The sequence below is a fragment of the Cetorhinus maximus genome, chromosome 10 (genome assembly GCF_964194155.1).
Source record: "Cetorhinus maximus chromosome 10, sCetMax3.hap1.1, whole genome shotgun sequence".
Lineage (NCBI taxonomy): Eukaryota > Metazoa > Chordata > Chondrichthyes > Lamniformes > Cetorhinidae > Cetorhinus > Cetorhinus maximus.
Window position 1 is genome coordinate 50877845 of NC_135888.1, and position 21661 is coordinate 50899505.

At 46.9% G+C, this 21661-nt stretch overlaps 1 protein-coding gene across 1 annotated transcript in view; it reads left to right on the forward strand.

Moving 5' to 3' along the window:
• LOC144685320 (papilin-like) overlaps window positions 1–21661 on the forward strand; it is a 260238-nt gene that overhangs the window by 166815 nt on the left and 71762 nt on the right. The window contains exons 13-20 of the mRNA XM_078549730.1: window positions 5814–5893; window positions 11224–11337; window positions 11419–11520; window positions 12652–12695; window positions 17194–17275; window positions 17527–17694; window positions 19976–20149; window positions 20524–20557. Coding sequence (XP_078405856.1) covers window positions 5814–5893; window positions 11224–11337; window positions 11419–11520; window positions 12652–12695; window positions 17194–17275; window positions 17527–17694; window positions 19976–20149; window positions 20524–20557 — 798 coding nt within the window. The remainder of the gene's footprint in view (window positions 1–5813; window positions 5894–11223; window positions 11338–11418; window positions 11521–12651; window positions 12696–17193; window positions 17276–17526; window positions 17695–19975; window positions 20150–20523; window positions 20558–21661) is intronic.

A 21661-nucleotide genomic window follows, 5' to 3' on the forward strand; every position in this document is an offset into this window, starting at 1 on the left:
AACCAGATCCCTTTATATTACAGGCTCAACTAGATTCCCCTGCATTACAGGCTGAAAACCAGATCCTCCTGCATTACAGACTAACAAGCAGATCCCCATACATTACAGATTCAACCAATCCCCCTGTGTTACATTCTCAACCATACCCACCAGCATTACAGGCTCAACCAGACTCAATACCAGATTCCCCTACATTAGAGACTCAACCAGATCCCCCTGTATAACAGACTCAACCAGATACCCATGCATTACAGACTCAGCCAGATTCCCCTGCATTACAGATTCAACCAATCACCCTGTATTACATGCTCAACCAGACACCCTGCATTACAGACACAAACAGACACCTCTGCTTTAAAGAATCAACCAGATCCACCTGCATTACAGACTCAAAACTAGATCCCCCTGCAATACAGACTCAACCAGATCCCCCTGCATTACAGACTCAAAACAAGATTCCCATGCATTAGTGACTCAGCCAAATCCACCTGCATTACAGATTCATCCAATCCCCCTGTGTTACATAATCAACCAATCCCTCTGCATTACACATACAACCAGATCCCCCTGAATTAAAGACCCAACCAGGCTCAATAACAGATCCTCCTACATTATAGACTCAACCAGATCCCCCTGTATAACAGACGCAACCAGATACCCATGCATTACAGATGCAATCAGATCACCTTGTATTACAGGCTCAACAAGATCCCCCTTCATTACAGACTCAAAACCAGATCCCCATGCATTACAGACTCAAAACGAGATCCCCGTGCATTAGTGACTCAGCTAAATCCCCCTGCATTACAAATTCATCCAGTCCCACTGTGTTACACAATCAACCAAACCTCCCCGAATTACAGACTCAACCAGAGCCCCCTGCATTAAAGACTCAACCAGATTCACCTGCATTACACATTCAGATCCAGACTCCCTGAATTAAAGACCCAACCAGGATCAGCCAGATCCCCCTACATTACAGACTCAACCTGATCCTCCTGCATTACAGACTCAATCACATCCACCTGCATTACAGGCTCAATCAGTGCCCGCTGCATTACAGTCTCAACCAGACTCAAAATCTGATCCCCATGCATTAGTGACTCAGCCAAATCCTCCTGCATAACAGATTCAACCAGACCCCCCTTAATTACAGACTAAACGTCAGCTTCCCTTGCATTACAGACTCAACCAGATCCCCCCCGGCATTACGGACTCAACCAGAACCCCTTGTATTAGGGATTCAACAAGATCCCCCTGTATTACAAACTCCACCAGATCTCCTTGCATGACAGGCTCAACTAGAACTCCCTGCATTACAGACTCAAAACCAGATCCCCCTGCATTACAGACTCACAGCCAGATCCCCCTGCAATGCAGACTCAACCACTTCCCCTTGCATTACAAACTGACCATCAGATCCCCCTGCATTACACTCAACTAGATCCCCCTGCATTACAGCCTCAAAGCCAGATCCCCCTGCAATACAGACTCAAACATTTCCCTCTGCATTACAGACTGACCATCAGATCTCACTGCATTACAGACTCAACCAGATTCCCCTGCATTAAAGGCTCAACCAGATCCCCCTGCATTACTGACTCAACCAGATCCCCCTGCATTAGAGTCAAAACCAGATACCGCTGCATTACAGACTCAACCAGATTCCTCTGTATTGCAGACTCAACCATGTCCCCCTGCATTACAGATTCAACCAATCAACCTGTGTTACATGCTCAACCAGACCCCCTGCATTACAGACTCAACCAGTTACACCTGCATAATGGACTCAGCCAGTCCCCACTGCATTACAGACTCAACCAGGCTCAATACCAGATACCCCTGCAATACCGACTTAAAAAGACACCCTGCAGTACAGGCTCAACCAGACCCCCTGCATGACAGACTCAAAACCAGATCCCCATGCATTAGTGACTCAGCCAAACCCTCCTGCATTACAGATTCAACCAGACACCCCTTAATTACAGACAAAAGCAGACTCAATATCAGATCCCCCTGCAATACAGGCTCAACTAGAACCCCCTGCATTGCAGAGTCAACCAGATCCCCCTGCATTACAGGCTCAAAGCCAGATCCCCCTGGAATACAGACTCAACAAGATTCCTCTGCATTATAGACTCAATCAGATGCCCATGCATTACAGACTCAACTTGATCCACCCTGCTTGACAGACTCAAAACCAGATCCTGATGCATTACACACTCAGCCATATCCGCCAACACTAGAGACTCAACCATATCTCGCTGCATTATAGACTCAACCACATCCCTCTGCATTACAGACTCAACCAGATCTCCTTGTATTACAGACTCAACAAGATCCCGCTGCATTGCAGATTCAAAATCAGATCCCCCTGCATTACCGACTCAGCCAGGTCCCCCTACACTACAGACTCAACCAGACCCCTCTGGACTGCAGACCCCACCAGATCCCCCTCCATTACAGACTCAACCAAATCTCCTTGTATTACATCCTCAACAAGATACCCCTGCATTACAGATTCAAAATCAGGTCCCCATGCATTACAGACTCAGCCAGATACCCCTGCATTACAGACTCAACAAGATCCCCCTGCATTACAAACTCAACCAGATCCCCCTGCATTACAGGCGCAAACAGATGCCCCTGTATTACAGACTCAGCCAGATCCCCCTGCATTACAGACTCAACCAGATGCCCCTGCATTACAGACTCAACTTGATCCACCCTGCTTGACAGACTCAAAACCAGATCCCGATGCATTACACACTCATCCATATCCCCCAACACTAGAGACTCAACCAGATCTCGCTGCATTATAGACCTGCCACCAGATCCACCTGCATTACATACACAACCAGATCCCCTTGTTAGATGGGCTCAACAAGATCCCCCTGCATTACAGATCCAAACCACGTCCCACTGCATTACAGACTCGACCAGATCTCGCTGCATTATAGGCTCAACCAGATCCCCCTGCATTACAGACTGACCACCAGATCCCCCTACATTACAGACTGACCACCAGATCCTGCTGCATTACTGACACAATTAGATCCCCTTGTATGATGTGCTCAACAAGATCCCCCTGCATTACAGACACAAAACCAGATCCCCCTGCATTACAGACTGACCATCAGATTCCTCCTGCATTACAGACTCAAACAAACCCCCCCTGCATTACAGATTCAACCAATTACTCTGTGTTACATACTCACCCATACCCCTCTGCATTACAGACTCAACCAGGCCCCACCTGCATTACAGGCTGACCACCAGATACCCCTGCATCATAGGTTCAACCAGATCCCCCTGCATTACAGCCTCAAAACCAGATCCCCATGCATTCAAAACTCAGCCAGATCCCCTTGCATTACAGATTCAACCAAATCCCTTGTGTTACACACCCAACCAAACCTCCCTGCATTACAGACTCACATTAGATCCACATGCATTACAGATTCAACCAGATACCCCTGAATTACAGACTCAGCTAGATCCCCCTGAATTACAGACTCAACCAGACTCAATACCAGATCCCGCTGCAATAGGGACTCAAAATGTTCCCTCTGCACTACAGGATCAACAAGATCACCCTGCATTACAAACTCAACCAGATCACCCTGCATTACAGGCTCAACACCAGAATCCCCTGCATTACAGACTCAACCAGACCCCCTTGTATTACAGACTCAACAGGATCACCCTGTATTACAGACTCATAACCAGATCCCCCTGCATTACAGACTCAACAACATCCCCCTGTATTACAGGCACGACCAGATCCCCTTGTATTATGGGCTCAACAAGATACCCCTGCATTACATACTTAAAACCAGATCCTCATGCATTATAGATGCAGCCTGATCCCCCTACACTACAGACTCAACCAGATACCCCTGCATTACAGACTCAACACCAGCCTCACCTGCATTACAGACTCAACCAGATCTCCCTGCATTACAGACACAACCAGATCCCCCTGCATTGCAGACTCAGCCAGATCCCCCTTCCCCAAAGACTCAACCAGATCCACCGGCATTAGAGGCTCAACCAGATTCCTCTGTATTACAGACTCAAATCCAGACCTCCTGCATAACAGGCTCAAAACCATATCCCCCTACAAACCAGGCTCAATTAGAACTCCCTGCATTAGAGACTTAACCAGGTCCCTCTGCATTACAGATTCAACCAGATCCCCCTGCATTACTGACTGACCACCAGATCCCTCTGCATTACAGACTCAACAGATGCCCCTGCATTACAGACTCAAGCTGATCCCCTTATATTACAGACTCAACAAGATCCCCCTACACTCCAGACTCAACCTGATCCCCATGCATTACAGACTCCAGCTGATCCCCCTGCATTAACCGACTGACCACCAGATCCACCTGCACTACAGACTCAACCAGATTCCTCTGCATTACAGACTCAACCAGATCCCCATGCATTACAGACCGACCACCAGATTCCCCTGCATTACATACTCAACCAGATCCCCCTGCATTACTAATTCAACCAATCCCCCTGTGTTCATACTCACCCAAATCCCTCTGCATCACAGACTCAACCAGAGTCTGCATTACAGGCTCAACCAGGCTCAATACCAGATCCCCAATCAATACAGACTCAAAAAGATCCCCCTGCATTACAGGTTCAACCAGATCCCCATGCATTACAGACTCAATTAGTTCACCCCGCATTACAGACTCAACACCAGCCTCACCTGCATTACAGACTCAACCACATCCCCCTATATTACAGACTCAACCAGATCCCCTTGTATTACAGACTCAACACGATCCCCCTGCATTACATCCTTAAAACCAGATCCCCATGCATTACAGATGCAGCCAGATCCCCCTACCCTACTGACTCAACCAGGACCCCCTACATTACTGATTCAACCAGATCCCCCTGTATTATCGACTGACCACCAGATCCCTCTGCATTACAGACTGACCACCAGGTTCCCATGCAATACAGACACAACCAGTTACCCCTGCATTATTGACTGACCATCATATCCTCCTGCATTAAAAACTCAACCAGATCCCACTGCATTACAGACTCAAAGCCATTTCCCCCTGCAATACAGACACAACCAGTTCCACCCTGCATTACAGACTCTGCCAGATCCCCCTGCATTACAGATTCAACCAGATTCCCCTGCATTACAAGCTCAACGAGATCCCCCTGCATAACAGACGAAAACCAGATGCCCCTGCATTACAGACTCAACCTGGTCCCCTTGTATTACAGACTCAACACCAGATCCACCTGCATTACAGACTCAACAAGACCCCTGCATAACAGGCACAACCACCCCCTGCATTACAGATTCAACCAGATCCCCCGAATTACAATCTCAACCAGATCCCCCTGAATTACAGTCACAACCGGATCCCCTTGTATTACGGGCTCAACAAGTTCCCTCTGCATTACAGACTGAAAACCAGACCCCCTGCATTACAGTCTCAACCAGATCCCCCTGCATTACACACTCAACCAGATCCCCCTGCATTACAGGACTGACCATCAGATACCCCTGCATTACAGAGTCATCCAGATTCCCCTGCATTACAGATTCAACCTGATCCACCTGCATTACAGGTTCAACCAATTCCCCTGTGTTGCATGCTCAGCCAGATCCCTCTGCATTACAGAATCACCACCAGATCCCCAAACATTTATACTCACCACTAGATCCTTAGGCAATGCTGACTCACCACCAGATCCCGTGACTTGCCGCTGGCTAAAGTTAAATAAATTTTTAGCATTCTCTATGTCATTTATTATTTTATTTTTAGGAATGGAACATGTGTTAACCTGACAGGACAATACGAGATTCAGCGTAGTTCAGGACACTTTGTGTTTATCCCTCCTTCAGGTAAGGCAAAAATGAATTAAAATCGTTTTAATTAAAATGGATGTACTTTATATTTGTCCCCACTTCAGGTAGAGGCAAAACACTCATTGAAAATAGATATGGAATTTCATCAGCTGTCATCCTTGTCCTGAGACACTTCACCGAGATGTGAAGAGAAAGAAACAGGGGAGATGTTGAAAAGATTAGTTACTGGGCAGTTAGTAAGGAGGCTTTTAACCAGTAGAGGAAACTGAAAAATCAGACAGTTTCAAGGAGGTGATTCCAAAGGGAAGGACCGAGGTTTCTGGGCCATTGGCTGCCCGTTTTGGGCCGAAGGAAGGTGGGTTAGAGAAAAAGCTAGCGAGGGAGGAACTGGAAGAAATTGAGGGGCTTTTGTAGCGGGCTGGAGAAGGTTACAACATGGGGAAGGGCAACGTCATGGAGGAATTAAAGCACAAGTGTGATTATTTGAAATGGGTCTTTGAGGAACTGGTGCCAATTTAGGCTAGCTTGGGGCTGTGAGGGGCAGTTGGAACTTGATATGCAATCAAATTGTTGCAGCAGAGTTTTGAAGAAGCAGAAGTTTGTGGAGGATTGGATTCTGATCAGGATAGTCCCACTCCAGAGGCTTTAGCTCAAAACAATAGCGGCTGATTTTTCAGTGCTGCCCTATCAGAGATACGGTCTTTCAGAAAAGATGTTAAATCAAGATCCTATGTGGTCTCTAATGTGAGTGTAAACAATCCTCTGACTCTAATTCAAAGAAGAGCAGGAGAATTCTCCCTGGTGTCCTGACCAGTATTTATCAACATCACAAAAACAGATTATCTGCTCATTTTCACATTGCTGTTTGTGGATTGGTTGTTGTGTTTCCCATAATGCAGCTAACATTTGTTGCTCCTATGAAATGAATATTCATTGCTCTTTGTGGGATCTTGCTGTTCGCAACGTGGCTGCTGTGCTTCCCTCATTACAACATTGATTTCAGTCCACGCATTGTGCTAATGTCACCGGGCTAGTAACCAGAGGCTCAGGCTGTTGCTCTGGGAAGGTATTTACTTCATTGCAACATTGACTACACTTCAAAAATGGTTTACTGACTGCCAACTGCTTTGGGATGCCCTAATGTTGGCAAATCCAAGTCTCTCTTGTACATTATTTAATTTAATTATTTGTTTCCTTGTTGCTTTTTGTGAAAGGGATGTTTCCCATATTCGCATCTAGAGCTTGCAGACCAGTTCCACTGCAGATTCATGTCGATCTCACAACCCAGTTCCAATCCAGATTCATGTAGACCCCTCAGACCAGTTCCACTCCAAGTTCATGTAGATCCCTCAGGCCAGTTCCACTCCAGATTCATATAGATCCCTCAGACCAGTTCCACTCCAGATTCATGTTGATCTCACAGACCAGTTCCATTCCAGATTCATGTAGATCACTCAGGCCAGTTCCACTCCAGATTCATTTTGATTTTTCAGACCAGTTCCACTCCACATTCATGTAGATCCCTCAGACCAGTTCCACTCCATATTCATGTGGATCCCTCAGACCAGTTCCACTCCATATTCATGTAGATCCCTCAGACCAGTTCCACTCCAGATTCATGTCAATCTCGCAGACCAGTTCCGCTCCAGATATATGTTGATCTTGTAAACCAGTTCCACACCAGATTCATGTCGATCTCGCAGACCAGTTCCATTCCAGATTCATGTAGATCACTCAGGCCAGTTACGCTCCAGATTCATGTTGACCTTGCAGACCAGTTCTGCTCCAGATTCATGTCAATCTCGCAGACCAATTCCACTCCAGATTCATGTTAATCTCGCAGACCAGTTCCACTCCAGGTTCATGTTGATCTCGCACACGTGTTCCATTCCAGACTCAGGTAGATCTCGCAGGCCAGTTCCACTCTGCATTCACGTTGATCTCACAGGGCAGGTCCACACCAGATTCATATTGATCTCGCAGACCAGTTCCACTCCACATTCTTGTAGATTCCTCAGAACAGTTCCACTCCAGATTCCTGTAGATGCAGGAAGGATGTTCCCGATGGTAGGGGAGTCCAGAACCAGGGGTCACAGTCTGAGGATATGGAGTAGACCATTTAGGACTGAGATGAGGAGAAATTTCTTCACCCAGAGAGTGGTGAGCCTGTGGAATTCGTTACCACAGAAAGTAGTTGAGACCAAAACATTGTATGTTTTCAAGAAGGAGTTAGATATAGCTCTTGGGGCGAAAGGAATCAAAGGATATGGGAAGAAAGCGGGAGCAGGCTATTGAGTTGGATGATCAGCCATAATCATAATGAGTGGCGGAGCAGGCTCAAAGGGCCGAATGGCCTACTCCTGCTCCTAGTTTCTATGTTTCTATCTCACAGACCAGTTCCACTCCAAATTCATGTTGCTCACGCAAACCAGTTCCACTCCAGGTTCATGTTGATCACACAAACCAGTTCCACCCCAGATTCATGTTGATCACGCAAACCAGTTCCACTCCAGGTTCATGTTGATCACACAAACCAGTTCCACTCCAGGTTCATGTTGATCACACAAACCAGTTCCACACCAGATTCATGTTGATCATGCAAACTAGTTCCAGTCCAGATTCAATCAGGACTCACCAACAATAATTCTGAATACAGCTCATGAACCTCAGGAACAAAGCCTTTGCTCATTTGTACCAATGTCTCACCCTGGTGAGAATCTTTGGCCATGATTGGATGGGCGTGACCTTAATGCAGTTCCCTCATTGGTGGATAAATCCCCAAACAATATCCATTAGCAAATGGAGAAAGCAGGAAAACAATGGGAATAGAAACAGCAAAGTTCTGATTAACACCACGGGGAACTATCTGATTTGGAGCAATGCCGGTAGTTTTGGGGGTTGAAGGGTGGAAGAAGGTTACAGAGATAGGGAGGGGTGAGGCCATGGAGTGATTTGAAAACAAGGATGAGAATTTTCTTTTCCGACTTTGCTCAATTGATAACCATGTAGGTCAGTGAGCACAGGGGTGTTGGGTGAATAGGACTTAGGGCAGGTTAGGATGTGGGCAGAAAAGTTTTGAATGAGCTCATGTTATGGAGGGTGGGAGATGGATGGCTGGCCAAGACTGTGTTGGAATTGTCAAGTTTAGAGCTAACAAAAGCATTCATCAGGGTTTCAGCAGCAGATGAGCTGAAGCTGATGGAGTCAGATGATGTTACAGAGCTGAAAACAGGTGGTCTCAGTGAAGGTGCGGATATGTACTTGGAAGCTCATGTAGGGACCAAATATGACACCAAGTTTGCAAATAATTGAGTTCAGCCTTACAGAGTTGTCTGGGAGAGGGATGGAGTTGGTGGCTGGGAGTGGAGTTTGTGGTGGTGACCAAAGACAATGGCTTCAGTATTCCAATATTTAATTGGAGAAATTTCTGCATGTTCAGTAACGGATGTTGGACAAACAGTCTGACAATTTAGAGACATTGGAGAAATCGAGTGATGTTGTAGTGAGATAGAGCTAGGTGTTGTCGGCGTACATGTGAAAACAAATGTACATAGAACCATAGAACACTACAGCACAGAAAACAGGCCATTCGGCCCTTATAGTCTGTGCCGAAATATTATTCCACTAGTGGAATTTGACGTTATATTTCTGGAGATGTGACAGAGAGGCAGCGTGTAGATGAACAAAGCATATAATTATACAAATCAGGAGCAGGAGCAGGCCATTCAGCCCCTTGAGCCTGCTCCGCCATACAATAGGATTATGGCTGATCTGATTGTAACCTCAGCTCCACATCCCACCTCCACCCGATAACCTTTGACTCCCTTGTTAGTCAAGAATATATCTACCTGTGCCTTAAATGTATTCATTGACCCAGTCTCCACCACTCTCCGGGGAAGAGAATTCCAGAAGCTAATGCACCTCTGAGAGAAAAGAATTCCCTTCATCACAGTCTTGAATGGGAGTCCCTGATTTTGAAACTGTGTCCCCTCGTTCTGTCTCTCCTACAATGGGAAACATCCATTCAGCATGCACCCTGTCAAGCCCCCTCAGGGTCTTACATGTTTCAATGCAGAGTGGCTAAGGAAAGATCCATGGGGGACACCAGAGGAGCAGGAAGAGAAGCCATTGCAAGTGATTCTCTAGCTACGATTAGATAGATTGGAATTGGATGAGTGCAGTCCCACTCAGCTGGACAACAGTGGGGAGGCGTTGGAGGAGGATGGAGTGGTCAACACTGTCAAAGGCTGCAGGCAGGTGGAGAAGAATGAGAAGGGAACGTTTATCTTGGTCACAGTCACATAGGATGTCATTTATGACTTTGATAAGAGCGTTTCAGTAGTGTGGCAGGAGTGGTTGGAGGGATTGGAGGGATTTAAACATGGGGTGAATCTTCCTGTTCCCCACCCCACTGTGGTGGGTTTAATAGCAGGCGGCGGGAAGGGCAATGCAACAGGAGATGAAAAGTCAGTTTGCCACTGGCGTACAATGACAGCGGGAAAGTGCGCTCTCGCCTGTCATGGGAGGTCACCATTCCCCCAGAGGCTGGCATGAATCAGTTCTGTATCCTGTTAATGGGCAGATGGAGGCCCTGCCCAATCATCTATGCCGCCAGCAGGTTTTCACACCGGCCCAGAAGACGTCTGGACCAATGCCACTGTCAGACTTACGAGCAAGGAGGCCTGGGACACTTCACGGAGATCGGAAGGGAAGATGGAGGCCTTTAGCGAGCAGAGCCTGGACCACCATGTGCAGCATTGGCTGAATGGAGTATCTACGACGTGGATCTTCTAACTTCAGGGCCTTTCCGGAGGTTCGGTTTCCATCTTCAGGGCCTTTCCAGAGGTTCAGTTTCCATCTTCAGGGCCTTTCCGGAGGTTCGGTTTCCATCTTCAGGGCCTTTCCAGAGGTTCAGTTTCCATCTTCAGGGCCTTTCCGGAGGTTCGGTTTCCATCTTCAGGGGCTTTCCGGAACTGGATCTTCTGATTTCAGTGGTGGATCGTCTGATGCCCGACACCTTTTAAACAGGGTGCCTGGAAATGATGGTGGGTTGCGAGCCATCCAGCCTGACCCTGTCGCGCTAAACATCGGGAAACCCCCAACTACATCACTAATTATGCCAATGCCATGCGCAATGGCGCAAATTCTCAGCAGCCTCCATGGTGGGAAGCTCTCCCTGTTCCCACACCCGCCACGGGACTTAGTCACGTTCTAGAAAATGCCGCCAATGGAATCCAGGAAAGATGTGTACGGGTTTGGGAGTTGACAAGGATTTGGGAGAGGAAAGGGAGGTTGGTAATTTGTAAGGACAGAGGCGTGTAACCAAACAAAGAAATGATTAAACAGTCAGTGAATTTGTTTTCCAGTTTTTGAAGTCACTGCAGATATTCGAATAATCGAAACCAACTACCATGAGTATGCTTTTATATTGTACGACAGAATGAAGGGGATCAACCAGACAAAGTCAGTGGCCCTGTACGGTAAGAGATTCTACACCTGCTCTTTCACACATCGTTTTCTAAGTTTGATTCTGGAGTTTTAACTGAATGCTCATCTCCCAGGAAGGACAAGGAAGCTGAGAAAGGAAATCAATGAACAATTCATACAGTTTGCATTGAAACAAGGGATTCCAGAAGACATGATTCTACTTCTGCCTGAACGAGGTGAACACATTGAGGCCCTGAGCCTCATTATAACCTGTAATTCATTCTCAGTGATACACTATTCGATAAATAGATATCCCAAACCACTTGTTTGGTTTTCAGCAACTTAAACATTCACTCCCTCCACCACTGACGCACAGTAGCAGCAGTGTGTACCATCTACAAGATGCACTGCAGAAACTCACCAAGGTTCTTACACAGCACCTTCTAAACCCACGACCACTACCATCTAGAAGGACAAGGGCAGCAGATAGATGGGAACATCACCACCTGGAAGTTCCCCTCCAAGCCACTCACCGTCCTGACGTGGAAATATGTCGCCTTTGAGGTAAGGACTCCATCCCATTCTCCCAGTTCCTCCACCTCCGTCGCATCTGTCTGATGATGCTACCTTCCAAAACGGCGCTTCTGACATGTCTTCCTTTTTCCTTAGCCAAGGGATCCCTCCCATTGTGGTTGCCAGGTCCCTCAACCGTGTCCAACCCACCACCTGCACCTCTGCCCTCACTCCTTCCCTTCCCTCCCAGAACCATGATAGGGTCCCCTTGTTCCAGTGAAGCCCAACGCAAACTGGAGGAACAGCACCTCATCTTCCGATTAGGCACTTTACAGCCTTCCGGACTTAACATTGAGTTCAACAACTTCAGACCATGAACCTTCTCCTCCATCTTGACCCCGTTTTCAATCCAATTTGTTTTTCCACAATGGCCCACACCCACCCTCCTCCCACCCCCCCAGGGCCATCTGTCACTTGTTCTTATGCTTTGCTTTCACAGAGTGCTGACCCTTGTTCTGCTCTTAACACATTTTACCATCTTACCTTAATCAGCACCTTCTTTAGTCTTTAACACTGCCAGTGAAAAAAAGATATAAAAGGAGGTAGAGTTAGAGAGAGAGATATAAATGAGAAGAAAAGAGATAGAAAGAAATGAAAACATTTGACATCAGTTCATCTGTTTCTAACATTATTTGGAATCTTTGAGATCTGATTATTACACTGTAGTTAGATGAGGAGGTTAATTCAGGCCTTTTATCGCCCCAGAACCTCCCTGGATTTTAGTGAACATTATGAATGGCTGATGTTGGATTGTGTTTACAGACATGCTTCTAACTGTTTATCTATCCTAACAGGAGCGTGTGTTCCATGGGAGCCCATCCCAGCCTCACCCGTCAAGGTGAGTCAATCCTTCATTCTCTTCCTAAATAATAGGCCGAGATGACAGAGGGTGTTACAAGTTGAGTATCCCAGGATTCAGTGCATGGCATATGTACTGAGTGGAGTGTCCCACAGATAGTTGCTGGATGATATATTAAGTAGAGTGTCCAAGGGATTAGTGATGGGAGTTGTACTGAACGGGCAGACTGGTCCTGTGACTGGTACTGTGGAGATGTAAAAAAGAGGTTTGATGAGGGTAATATGGTTGATGTTGCGTATTTAGACTTTCAAAAGGAACTTGATAAAGCACAGCAAAATGGCAATCAATTTAAGCTCAGTGGTGGGGAAGCTTTTTGAAATGATGATCCAGGAAAAATTTAACATTCCCTTACAAAAATATGGATTAATTAAGGAAAATCAGCATGGATTTGTTAAACACAAATTCTGGTTAACTAACTTGATTGACTTCTTTGATGAGGTCACAGTGGATTGTTGAGGATAATGTGGTGGATGTGGTATATAGGGACTTCCACAAAGTATCTGATGAAGTGCCACATAATAGACTTTCCAGCAAAGTTGAAGCCTATGGAATGAAAGAGACAATGCCATCATGGCTATGAAGATGGAAACAGAGAATGGTGGTAAAGGGTTGTTTTTTGGACTGGAGGAAGGTATACAGTAGGGTTTCCGAGGGGTCAGCACTAGGGCCACTACTTTTCATGATATGTATTAATGACTTAGATTTGGGTTTACAGGGCAAAAGTTCAACATTTAGAGATAACACAAAACTTGGAAGTTTTAGCAACTTTGAGGAGGATAATGATGGACTTCAAGAAGATATAATCAGGCTGGTGAAATGGGTGGACAAGTGATGGTGAAGTGCAAAGTGATTCATTTTACTAGGAAGGATGAGGAGGGATAACATTAAACAAAGGACACAATTCTAAATGTGGTGCAGGAACAGAGGCTGAAGGTGCATGGGCAGGTTGAGAAAGTGGTTTAAAAGGTACCAGGGGTCCTGGGCTTTATATATAGAGTCACAGAGTACAAAGCAAGTTAATGATGATGAATCTTTATAAAAATCTGGTTCAGCTGGAATATTGGGCAGAATTTAACAGAGCCTCTTGCAGCGACATGTTGGCAGGGGTGGGCCGGGAGAAATAGGCGGGATGCCCCGAGCCTGACTCTCGGAGAAGTGTCCCTCCCGCATTTAGTGAGGGGCCGGAGGGGCCCGTCTTGGGAACTCCACCCACTGGAGATAGAATGTCAATTAGGCTTGTTAAAGATCCACTGAGACCAACTATCACTGAGCCACTGCGCCTTAATGGTGCTCAGAGATTTAGCTGGCCTCAGATGGGGTCTCCCATGCTCTCAGAGCTGCTCAGCAAACAGGTTTGCCAGCGGCCTACCAGGTGGTCCCATACTCACAGGCACTCAGTGCCTGATTGAGGAACCCAGCATCAGGCAGTCAGGGGCTGCTGAAGCCAATCCCTGCCCTTGCATCCTACTCCCCTACTCCCCTTCCTGAGACCCCCACCCCACCCCACCCTCACTTAATCTCTCTCCAGGCCTCCAGTGACGATCCCTGGTGAAGGCCTTTCTGAATTACCGGCAGCAGCCACTACTACTCCCAGTGGCACTGCTGGTACAGGAAAGATGCTGGCCTCTGATTGGATGGCAAATTTTGGGGGCTGGATCCTGATTGAGTGGGAGCCCGATGCAGTCTAGGTAAATGTCAGTTCTCTAACCATGTCACCTTAACTAAATTCTGCCAATTGTGTCCAATTATGAACACCGGATTTTAGGAAGGATATGAATGCTTTAGAGAAGGTGCAGAAAAGATTAACTAGAATGGTTCCAGGGATGAAGGACTTCAGTTACATTGATAGATTGAAGAAACGAAGGTTGTTCTCCATAAAAAAGGAAGGTTGAGAGGAGATTTGATAGAGGTATTCAAAATCATGAGGGGTGTAGACAGGATAGATAGAGACTGTTCCCATTGGTAGAAGGATTGAGAACCAGGGAACACTGATTCAAGGCGATTGGCAAAAGAAGCAATGGAGACATGAGGAAATCTTTTTAATGCAGTGAGTGGTTAGGGTCTGTAATTGCTCTGCGGTGATGTGGTGGAGGCAGATTCAAGTATGGCTTTCAAAAGGACATTGGATTAGCACCTTCAGAGGAGTGAATTATTCTTGCAGAGAGCTGCCAGAGCCCTGATGGGCTGAATGACCAACAGTAACCACTTTATGGGCAGAATTTTCTACCTGCCGGGCGGGCGGGCCCGACCCAATCTCTGGCAGGCGGGGAGACGACCCTGCCGGAGAAGCGGCATTTTATATCGGCGGGCCAATTAAGGCCCGCCCAGCGTGACGTCTGGCGGGAAGTGCTATGCGCTTCCTGTGTGGGCAGGGGGGGGGGGGGGGGGGTGTTCCCCAAAAGTGAGAGTGCGTTCTTTTGCTGACACTTTTAAAACCTTTATAAATTAGAGAAAAAAAATCCTTAACATGTCCCCCTCATGTGACAATGTCACATGAGTTGGGACATGTTCATAAATTACACTAAAACTTTTTTAAACCGTTTAAATCCCTACATGAAACCTCATCCCGCCGGTGGATGAGGTTTCATGTTTTTTCAGAAGCCCGCCGGGGCTCCTGGCCTGCCCACCAACCTTAAGGTTGGACGGGCAGGTACACTAAGTACTTTAATTGATCTGTCAATGGCCTCAATTGGCCATTGACAGGTTAGCGGGCCCGCAGCTGATCTTACTGCGGGCCCGTCTTTGTGAAAATTTAAATGGGGCGGGATGACGTCGGGGGTTCCCCCCAATGTCATCCCGCGTCATTTTACGTGTCGGCGAGTGGGCCCCGCCCCCTGCTCGCTGACGGCAAAATTCTGCCCTATGATTCCATGATTCATTATAATAGGTGACAAAAACTAAAACCATTTGCATTAAGGAAATGGTAGCTTCATGGATACAGTTTTGCGCTCTTCTCCTCCAGTTCTCTGCCCAAAGGTAGCTCCGACCCACAGCACCACGATCTCCAGCACAGGCAGCTCCTGAATCCACACAGCTGGAAGGGGAATCAAACTCCATACAGTTAGCACCAATCTGATCCACACTGGCTGCCCAAGAATTCTGAGTTGCTGCGGCAACATGCACTTTTACATGAATATTATAATCCAGAGAGTGATGGTAGGGGCTCCAATGTTCTTTCCATGGCTGACCAGGAATCTCTCCCACTCTTACCACCTGTCACTAGCGTGTGTTGGATGGATTTACAGGTTGATACTCAACCTGTTTGGCGGCATTATGAACACATCTGCCTGGGTCATCATGTCCTGGAGTAGGACTTGAACTCAGATTTGGTGTCAGAGGCCAAGCAACACAAGATCTCCTCTACAATATTGAACAAAGAACAAAGAGCAAAGAAAAGTACAGCGCAGGAACAGGCCCTTCGGCCCTCCAAGCCTGCCCCAATCATATTGCCCGTCAACTAAAACATTTTGCACTTCTGGGGTCCGTATCCCTCTATTCCCATCCTATTCATTTATTTGTCAAGCTGCCTCTTAAACACCTCTATCGTACCTGCTTCCACCACCTCCTCTGGCAGCGAATTCCAGACACTCACTACCCTCTGCATTAAAAACTTGCCCCACATATCTCCTCTATAGTTTTCTCCTCTCACCTTAAATCTATATCCCCTAGTAATTGGTTAAGGGACAGGAAGCAAATAGTGCTGGTGAATGGCTGTGCGTTTGGACTGGAAGGAAGTAAACAGCGCTGGTCCCCAGGGGTTGGTGTTGGAAGCTCCGCTCTCTTTGATTATTATTAATGACCTGGACTTGGGTTTTCAGGGCAGCATTTCCATGTTTGCAATGGAATGAAGCTTGTAAATGAAATGAGGAGGGTCAGGAGCAGAGTTCAGGAGGACACAGGCAGACTGGTGAAATGGGCAGACACACTGGATGAAGTTTAACACGTGAACAATTGGTGATACATTTTGGAAGGAACAATGAAGAAAGGCAATATGAAGTAACTCTCACAATTTTAAAGAGGGTGCAGGGACAGAGAGACCAGGGGCTGTATGTACACAAATATTCCCAGGTAGCAGAACAAGGTGAGAATGTTGTTTAAAAAGCATATGGGAGCGGTTTGGTTTATCACTAGAGGAATAAAGAACAGAAACAGGAATAGTGCAGTGAGGTGAACTGAGTGAGGTGTCCCAGGAACCAATGCTATGAAAAGCAGTTTAACTGAACAGATCACATGGTTAGTTTGTGTTTGAATTTGTTTGTCTCAGACGTTTCCTTAATCCAATTGTCTGAAAGAAATTCTAATAACATTTCTATGAAGTTTGTCGGTGCTCTGATTACAGCTGCTTTTGAACACCAGGTTGTATATTATGCAACTGAATCCAGAAGCACTATGAGCTTAGACTAAACAAAACTTTCTTCACATTTACGGTGCCCATATGATTACTGATATGTTTTCTCCACCCCTCTCTCTGTATAAGGATCGTGCACGGAGAACACTCGGAGCAGAAGATGAGGAAGGGTCTGCCTTTGGGTTCCTCATGAACACAACTCGCAGTGCAGGTGGGAACAGTATGGGATACAGTACTGAGTACAGCAATGGGTACAACACTGGCGGTATTACTGAGAGCAGAATGGAATACAGTACTCAGTGAAATATTTTATACAGCACTGTGAGAGTAACTGTGTGAGGATCACTTCTGATCCCTGGCTTACTGGAGTCTGAGTGGTTGGGGTCCTAACTGACCAGTTATGCTTTTGGAGGTTTTATGTAACCATCGATAAATTAATCTTGTCTCTATCTTTTTCTACAGAATCCTGCAAACTGATCCCTGATGCTGGTCCCTGCTTTGGTCGTGTATCCAGATTCTACTACAACCACACCTCGATGACCTGTCAGAAGCTTAATTATGGAGGTTGTCTTGGAAACGGGAACAATTTTAAAACGGAGCGGGAATGTTTGCAGACCTGCAGAACTGTAGGTGAGGTAACAAACTAAAGCAGTGTTCATTCCCTCATTCCTACATTGTGCGTACATTACTCTATTCCTACATCGTGTGTACATTCCTGTGTCTCTGAGTCTGTGTACATTCCTCTGTTCCTGCAGCGAGTGTACATTCCTGTGCCTCTGCAGAGTGTGTGCATTCCTGTATTCCTGCAGTGAGTGTACAATCCTGTGTCCCTGCAGTGCGTGTGCATTCCTGTCTTCCTGCAGTGCGTACATTCCTGTGTCCCTGCAGTGTGTGTACATTCCTGCAGTGAGTGTACAATCCTGTGTCCCTGCAGTATGTGTGCATTCCTGTGTTCCTGCAGTGTGTGTACATTCCTGTGTCCCTGCAGTGTGTTTGCATTCCTGTGTTCCTGCAGTGTGTGTACATTCCTGTGTTCCTGCAGTGCGTACATTCCTGTGTCCCTGCAGTGTGTGTACATTCCTGCAGTGAGTGTACAATCCTGTGTCCCTGCAGTATGTGTGCATTCCTGTGTTCCTGCAGTGTGTGTACATTCCTGTGTCCCTGCAGTGTGTGTGCATTCCTGTGTTCCTGCAGTGTGTGTACATTCCTGTGTTCCTGCAGTGTGTACATTCCTGAGTCCCTGCAGTGTGTGTGCATTTCTGTGTTCCTGCAGTGTGTGTACATTTCTGTGTTCCTGCAGTGAGTGCACATTCTTGGGTTCCTGCAGTGAGTATATATCCCTGTGTTCCTGCAGTAAGTGCACATTCCTGTGTTCCTGCAGTGAGTGTACATTCGTGTTTCTGCAGTATGTACATTCCTGTGTTACTGCAGTGAGTGCACATTCCTGTGTTCCTGCAGTGAGTGTACATTCCTGTGTTCCTGTGTGAGTGCACATTCCTGTCTTTCTGCAGTGAGTGTACATTCCTGTGTTCCTGCAGTGAGTGTACATTCCTGTGTTCCTGCAGTGAGTGCACATTCCTGTGTTCCTGCAGTGAGTGCACATTCCTGTGTTCCTGCAGTGAGTGTACATTCCTGTGTTCCTGTGTGAGTGCACATTCCTGTCTTTCTGCAGTGAGTGTACATTCCTGTGTTCCTGCAAGTGAGTGTACATTCCTGTGTTTCTGTGTGAGTGCACATTCCTGTGTTTCTGCAGTGAGTGCACATTCCTGTATTCCTGCTGTGAGTGTATATTCCTGTGTTTCTGCAGTGAGTGCACATTCCTGTGTCCCTGCAGTGAGTGTACATTCCTGTGTCCCTGCAGTGAGTGCACATTCCTGTGTCCCTGCAGTGAGTGCACATTCCTGTGTTCCTACGGTGAATGCACATTCCTGTGTTTCTGCAGTGAGTGTATATTCCTGTGTTTCTGCAGTGAGTGTACATTCCTGTGTTCCTGCAGTGGGTGTACATTCCTGTGTTCCTGCAGTGAGTGTACATTCCTGTGTTCCTGCAGTGAGTGTACATTCCTGTGTTCCTATGGTGAGTGTACATTCCTGTGTTCCTGCAGTGAGTGTACATTCCTGTGCTCCTGCAGTGAGTGTACATTCCTGTGCTCCTGCAGTGAGTGTACATTCCTGTGCTTGTGCAGCGAGTGTACATTTCTGTGTTCCCCAGTGAGTGTACATTCCTGTGTTCCTGCAGTGAGTGTATATTCCTGTGTTCCTGCAGTGAGTGTACATTCCTGTGTTCCTACGGTGAGTGTACATTCCTGTGTCCCTGCAGTGAGTGTACATTCCTGTGCTCCTGCAGTGAGTGTACATTCATGTGTTCCTGCAGTGAGTGTATATTCCTGTGTTTCTGCAGTGAGTGCACATTCCTGTGTCCCTGCAGTGAGTGTACATTCCTGTGTCCCTGCAGTGAGTGCACATTCCTGTGTCCCTGCAGTGAGTGCACATTCCTGTGTTCCTACGGTGTGTACATTCCTGTGCTCCTGCAGTGTGTGTACATTCCTGTGCTCCTGCAGTGTGTGTACATTCCTGTGTTCCTGCAGTGAGTGTACATTCCTGTGTTCCTGCAGTGCATGTACATTACTGTGCTCCTGCAGTGAGTGTACATTCCTGTGTTCCTGCAGTGAGTGTACATTCCTGTGTTCTTGCAGTGGGTGTACATTCCTGTGTTCCGACAGTGAGTGTACATTCCTGTGCTCCGACAGTGAGTGTACATTCCTGTGCTCCTGCAGTGAGTGCTCAGTTAATCTTTATGTCTGTGTCTTGACAGTGAATATGTCAGCGTGCCATTCCACCATGGAAGCTTCACTCTGTTTAACTAGTCTTCGTGACTCAATTTCCAACATGTCTCTGTTCCTCTGTTGCAGCTGCCTGTAGATTGCATATAGAAGCTGGCCCATGCAAAGCGATTATTAATCTCTGGGCATTTGACTCGGTAATTGGTAAATGTGCTGCCTTCCAGTACAGTGGGTGTCAAGGAAATGGCAACAAGTTCTATACCCAGAAGGAGTGTGAGGAGTACTGTGATGTTGTCCCGGAAGGTACTGCATGTGTTCCTTTGACTGTCTGTCCCAGCTGAACCCTGATATATTTCTACTGGGAGTAACTCCATCTCCTGATCACTTCCATTTCACAAGCTTGGACATGGTAGAACTCACAACGACCAATCAAAGTTCTGCTGGTGGCTGAAGTAGGATAGTCAGAGCACACGTGTCCAAGGGAAGAAATCGAGACAGAAATAAGAAGCTTCTTACCTTAGACGGAATGGGGGCTAAATATTGTGAAAAGGACAGAGTATCCCTGAGAGCTAGAGAGGAGAGTACAGAGAGAAACTGCTGTATGCTTCATGTATTGTTACACTGTGGCACTAACCTGTAACGGACCGTGAGATAACTGTTCCTATTCTCTTTTCCAGGAGAGGATGGGCTTCTGGCTGTTCCAAAGGAAGTGTAGCCGGAAATAAAAGAAGAAAAAATTGAGAGCAATGTCCATCATTTCCATAATAGACATTGAAGTGATGACTTAACACGATCCATTAGACACATCAAATGGGCCTGAACCTAAAGGAAGAAGGGAGGAAGTTTACACAAATTCAGGCTCAATATTGTGATGATGATTTCAAATATATTGATCAATAAAACTGCATAATCAAATAAATCATTTGTCTCCAGAATGTGGATTGTTAAATGTGCAATGTTCTGTTTTACACAAGGAATTCCCAGATCCTTTGACAATTTTTTTGTTTGTCGATGGGATGTGGGCATCGCTGGCAAGGACAGCATTTATTGCACACCCTCACTCCCCATTCCCCACAGACACACAGTCTCATTCCCCTCCCCCCACAGACACAGTCTCTCAATCCCCACCACCCCACAGATACAATCTTTCATTCCCCACTCCCACAGACACACTCTCTCACTCCCTTGCCCATAGAAACACTCTCACTCCCCACCACCCCACAGACACACTCTCTCACTCCCCACTCCCCACAGACACATTCTCTCACTCCCTCGCCCATAGACACACTCTCTCATTCCCCTCCACCCACAGACATACTCTTTCATTCCCCACTCCCCACAGACACAGTCTCTCACTCCCCACCACCCCACAGACACACTCTTTCATTCCCCACTCCCACAGACACACTCTCTCACTCCCTTGCCCATAGACACACTCTCTCACTCCCCACCACCCCACAGACACACTCATTCATTCCCCACTCCCCACAGACACACTCTCTCTCTCCCTCGCCCATATACACACTCTCTCATTCCCCTCCCCCCACAGACACACTCTCTCACTCCTTACCACCCCACACACTCTTTCAATCCCCACTCCCCACAGACACACTCTCTCACTCCCTCACCCATAGACACACTCTCTCATTCCCCACTCCCCACAGACACACTCTCCCACTCCCCATCCCCCACAGACACACACTCTCATTCCTCACCCCCACACAGACACACATTCTCATTCCCCACCCCCCACAGATGCACTCTCTCATAACCCCACATTCACAGACACACACTTTCATTCCCCCGCCCACACTC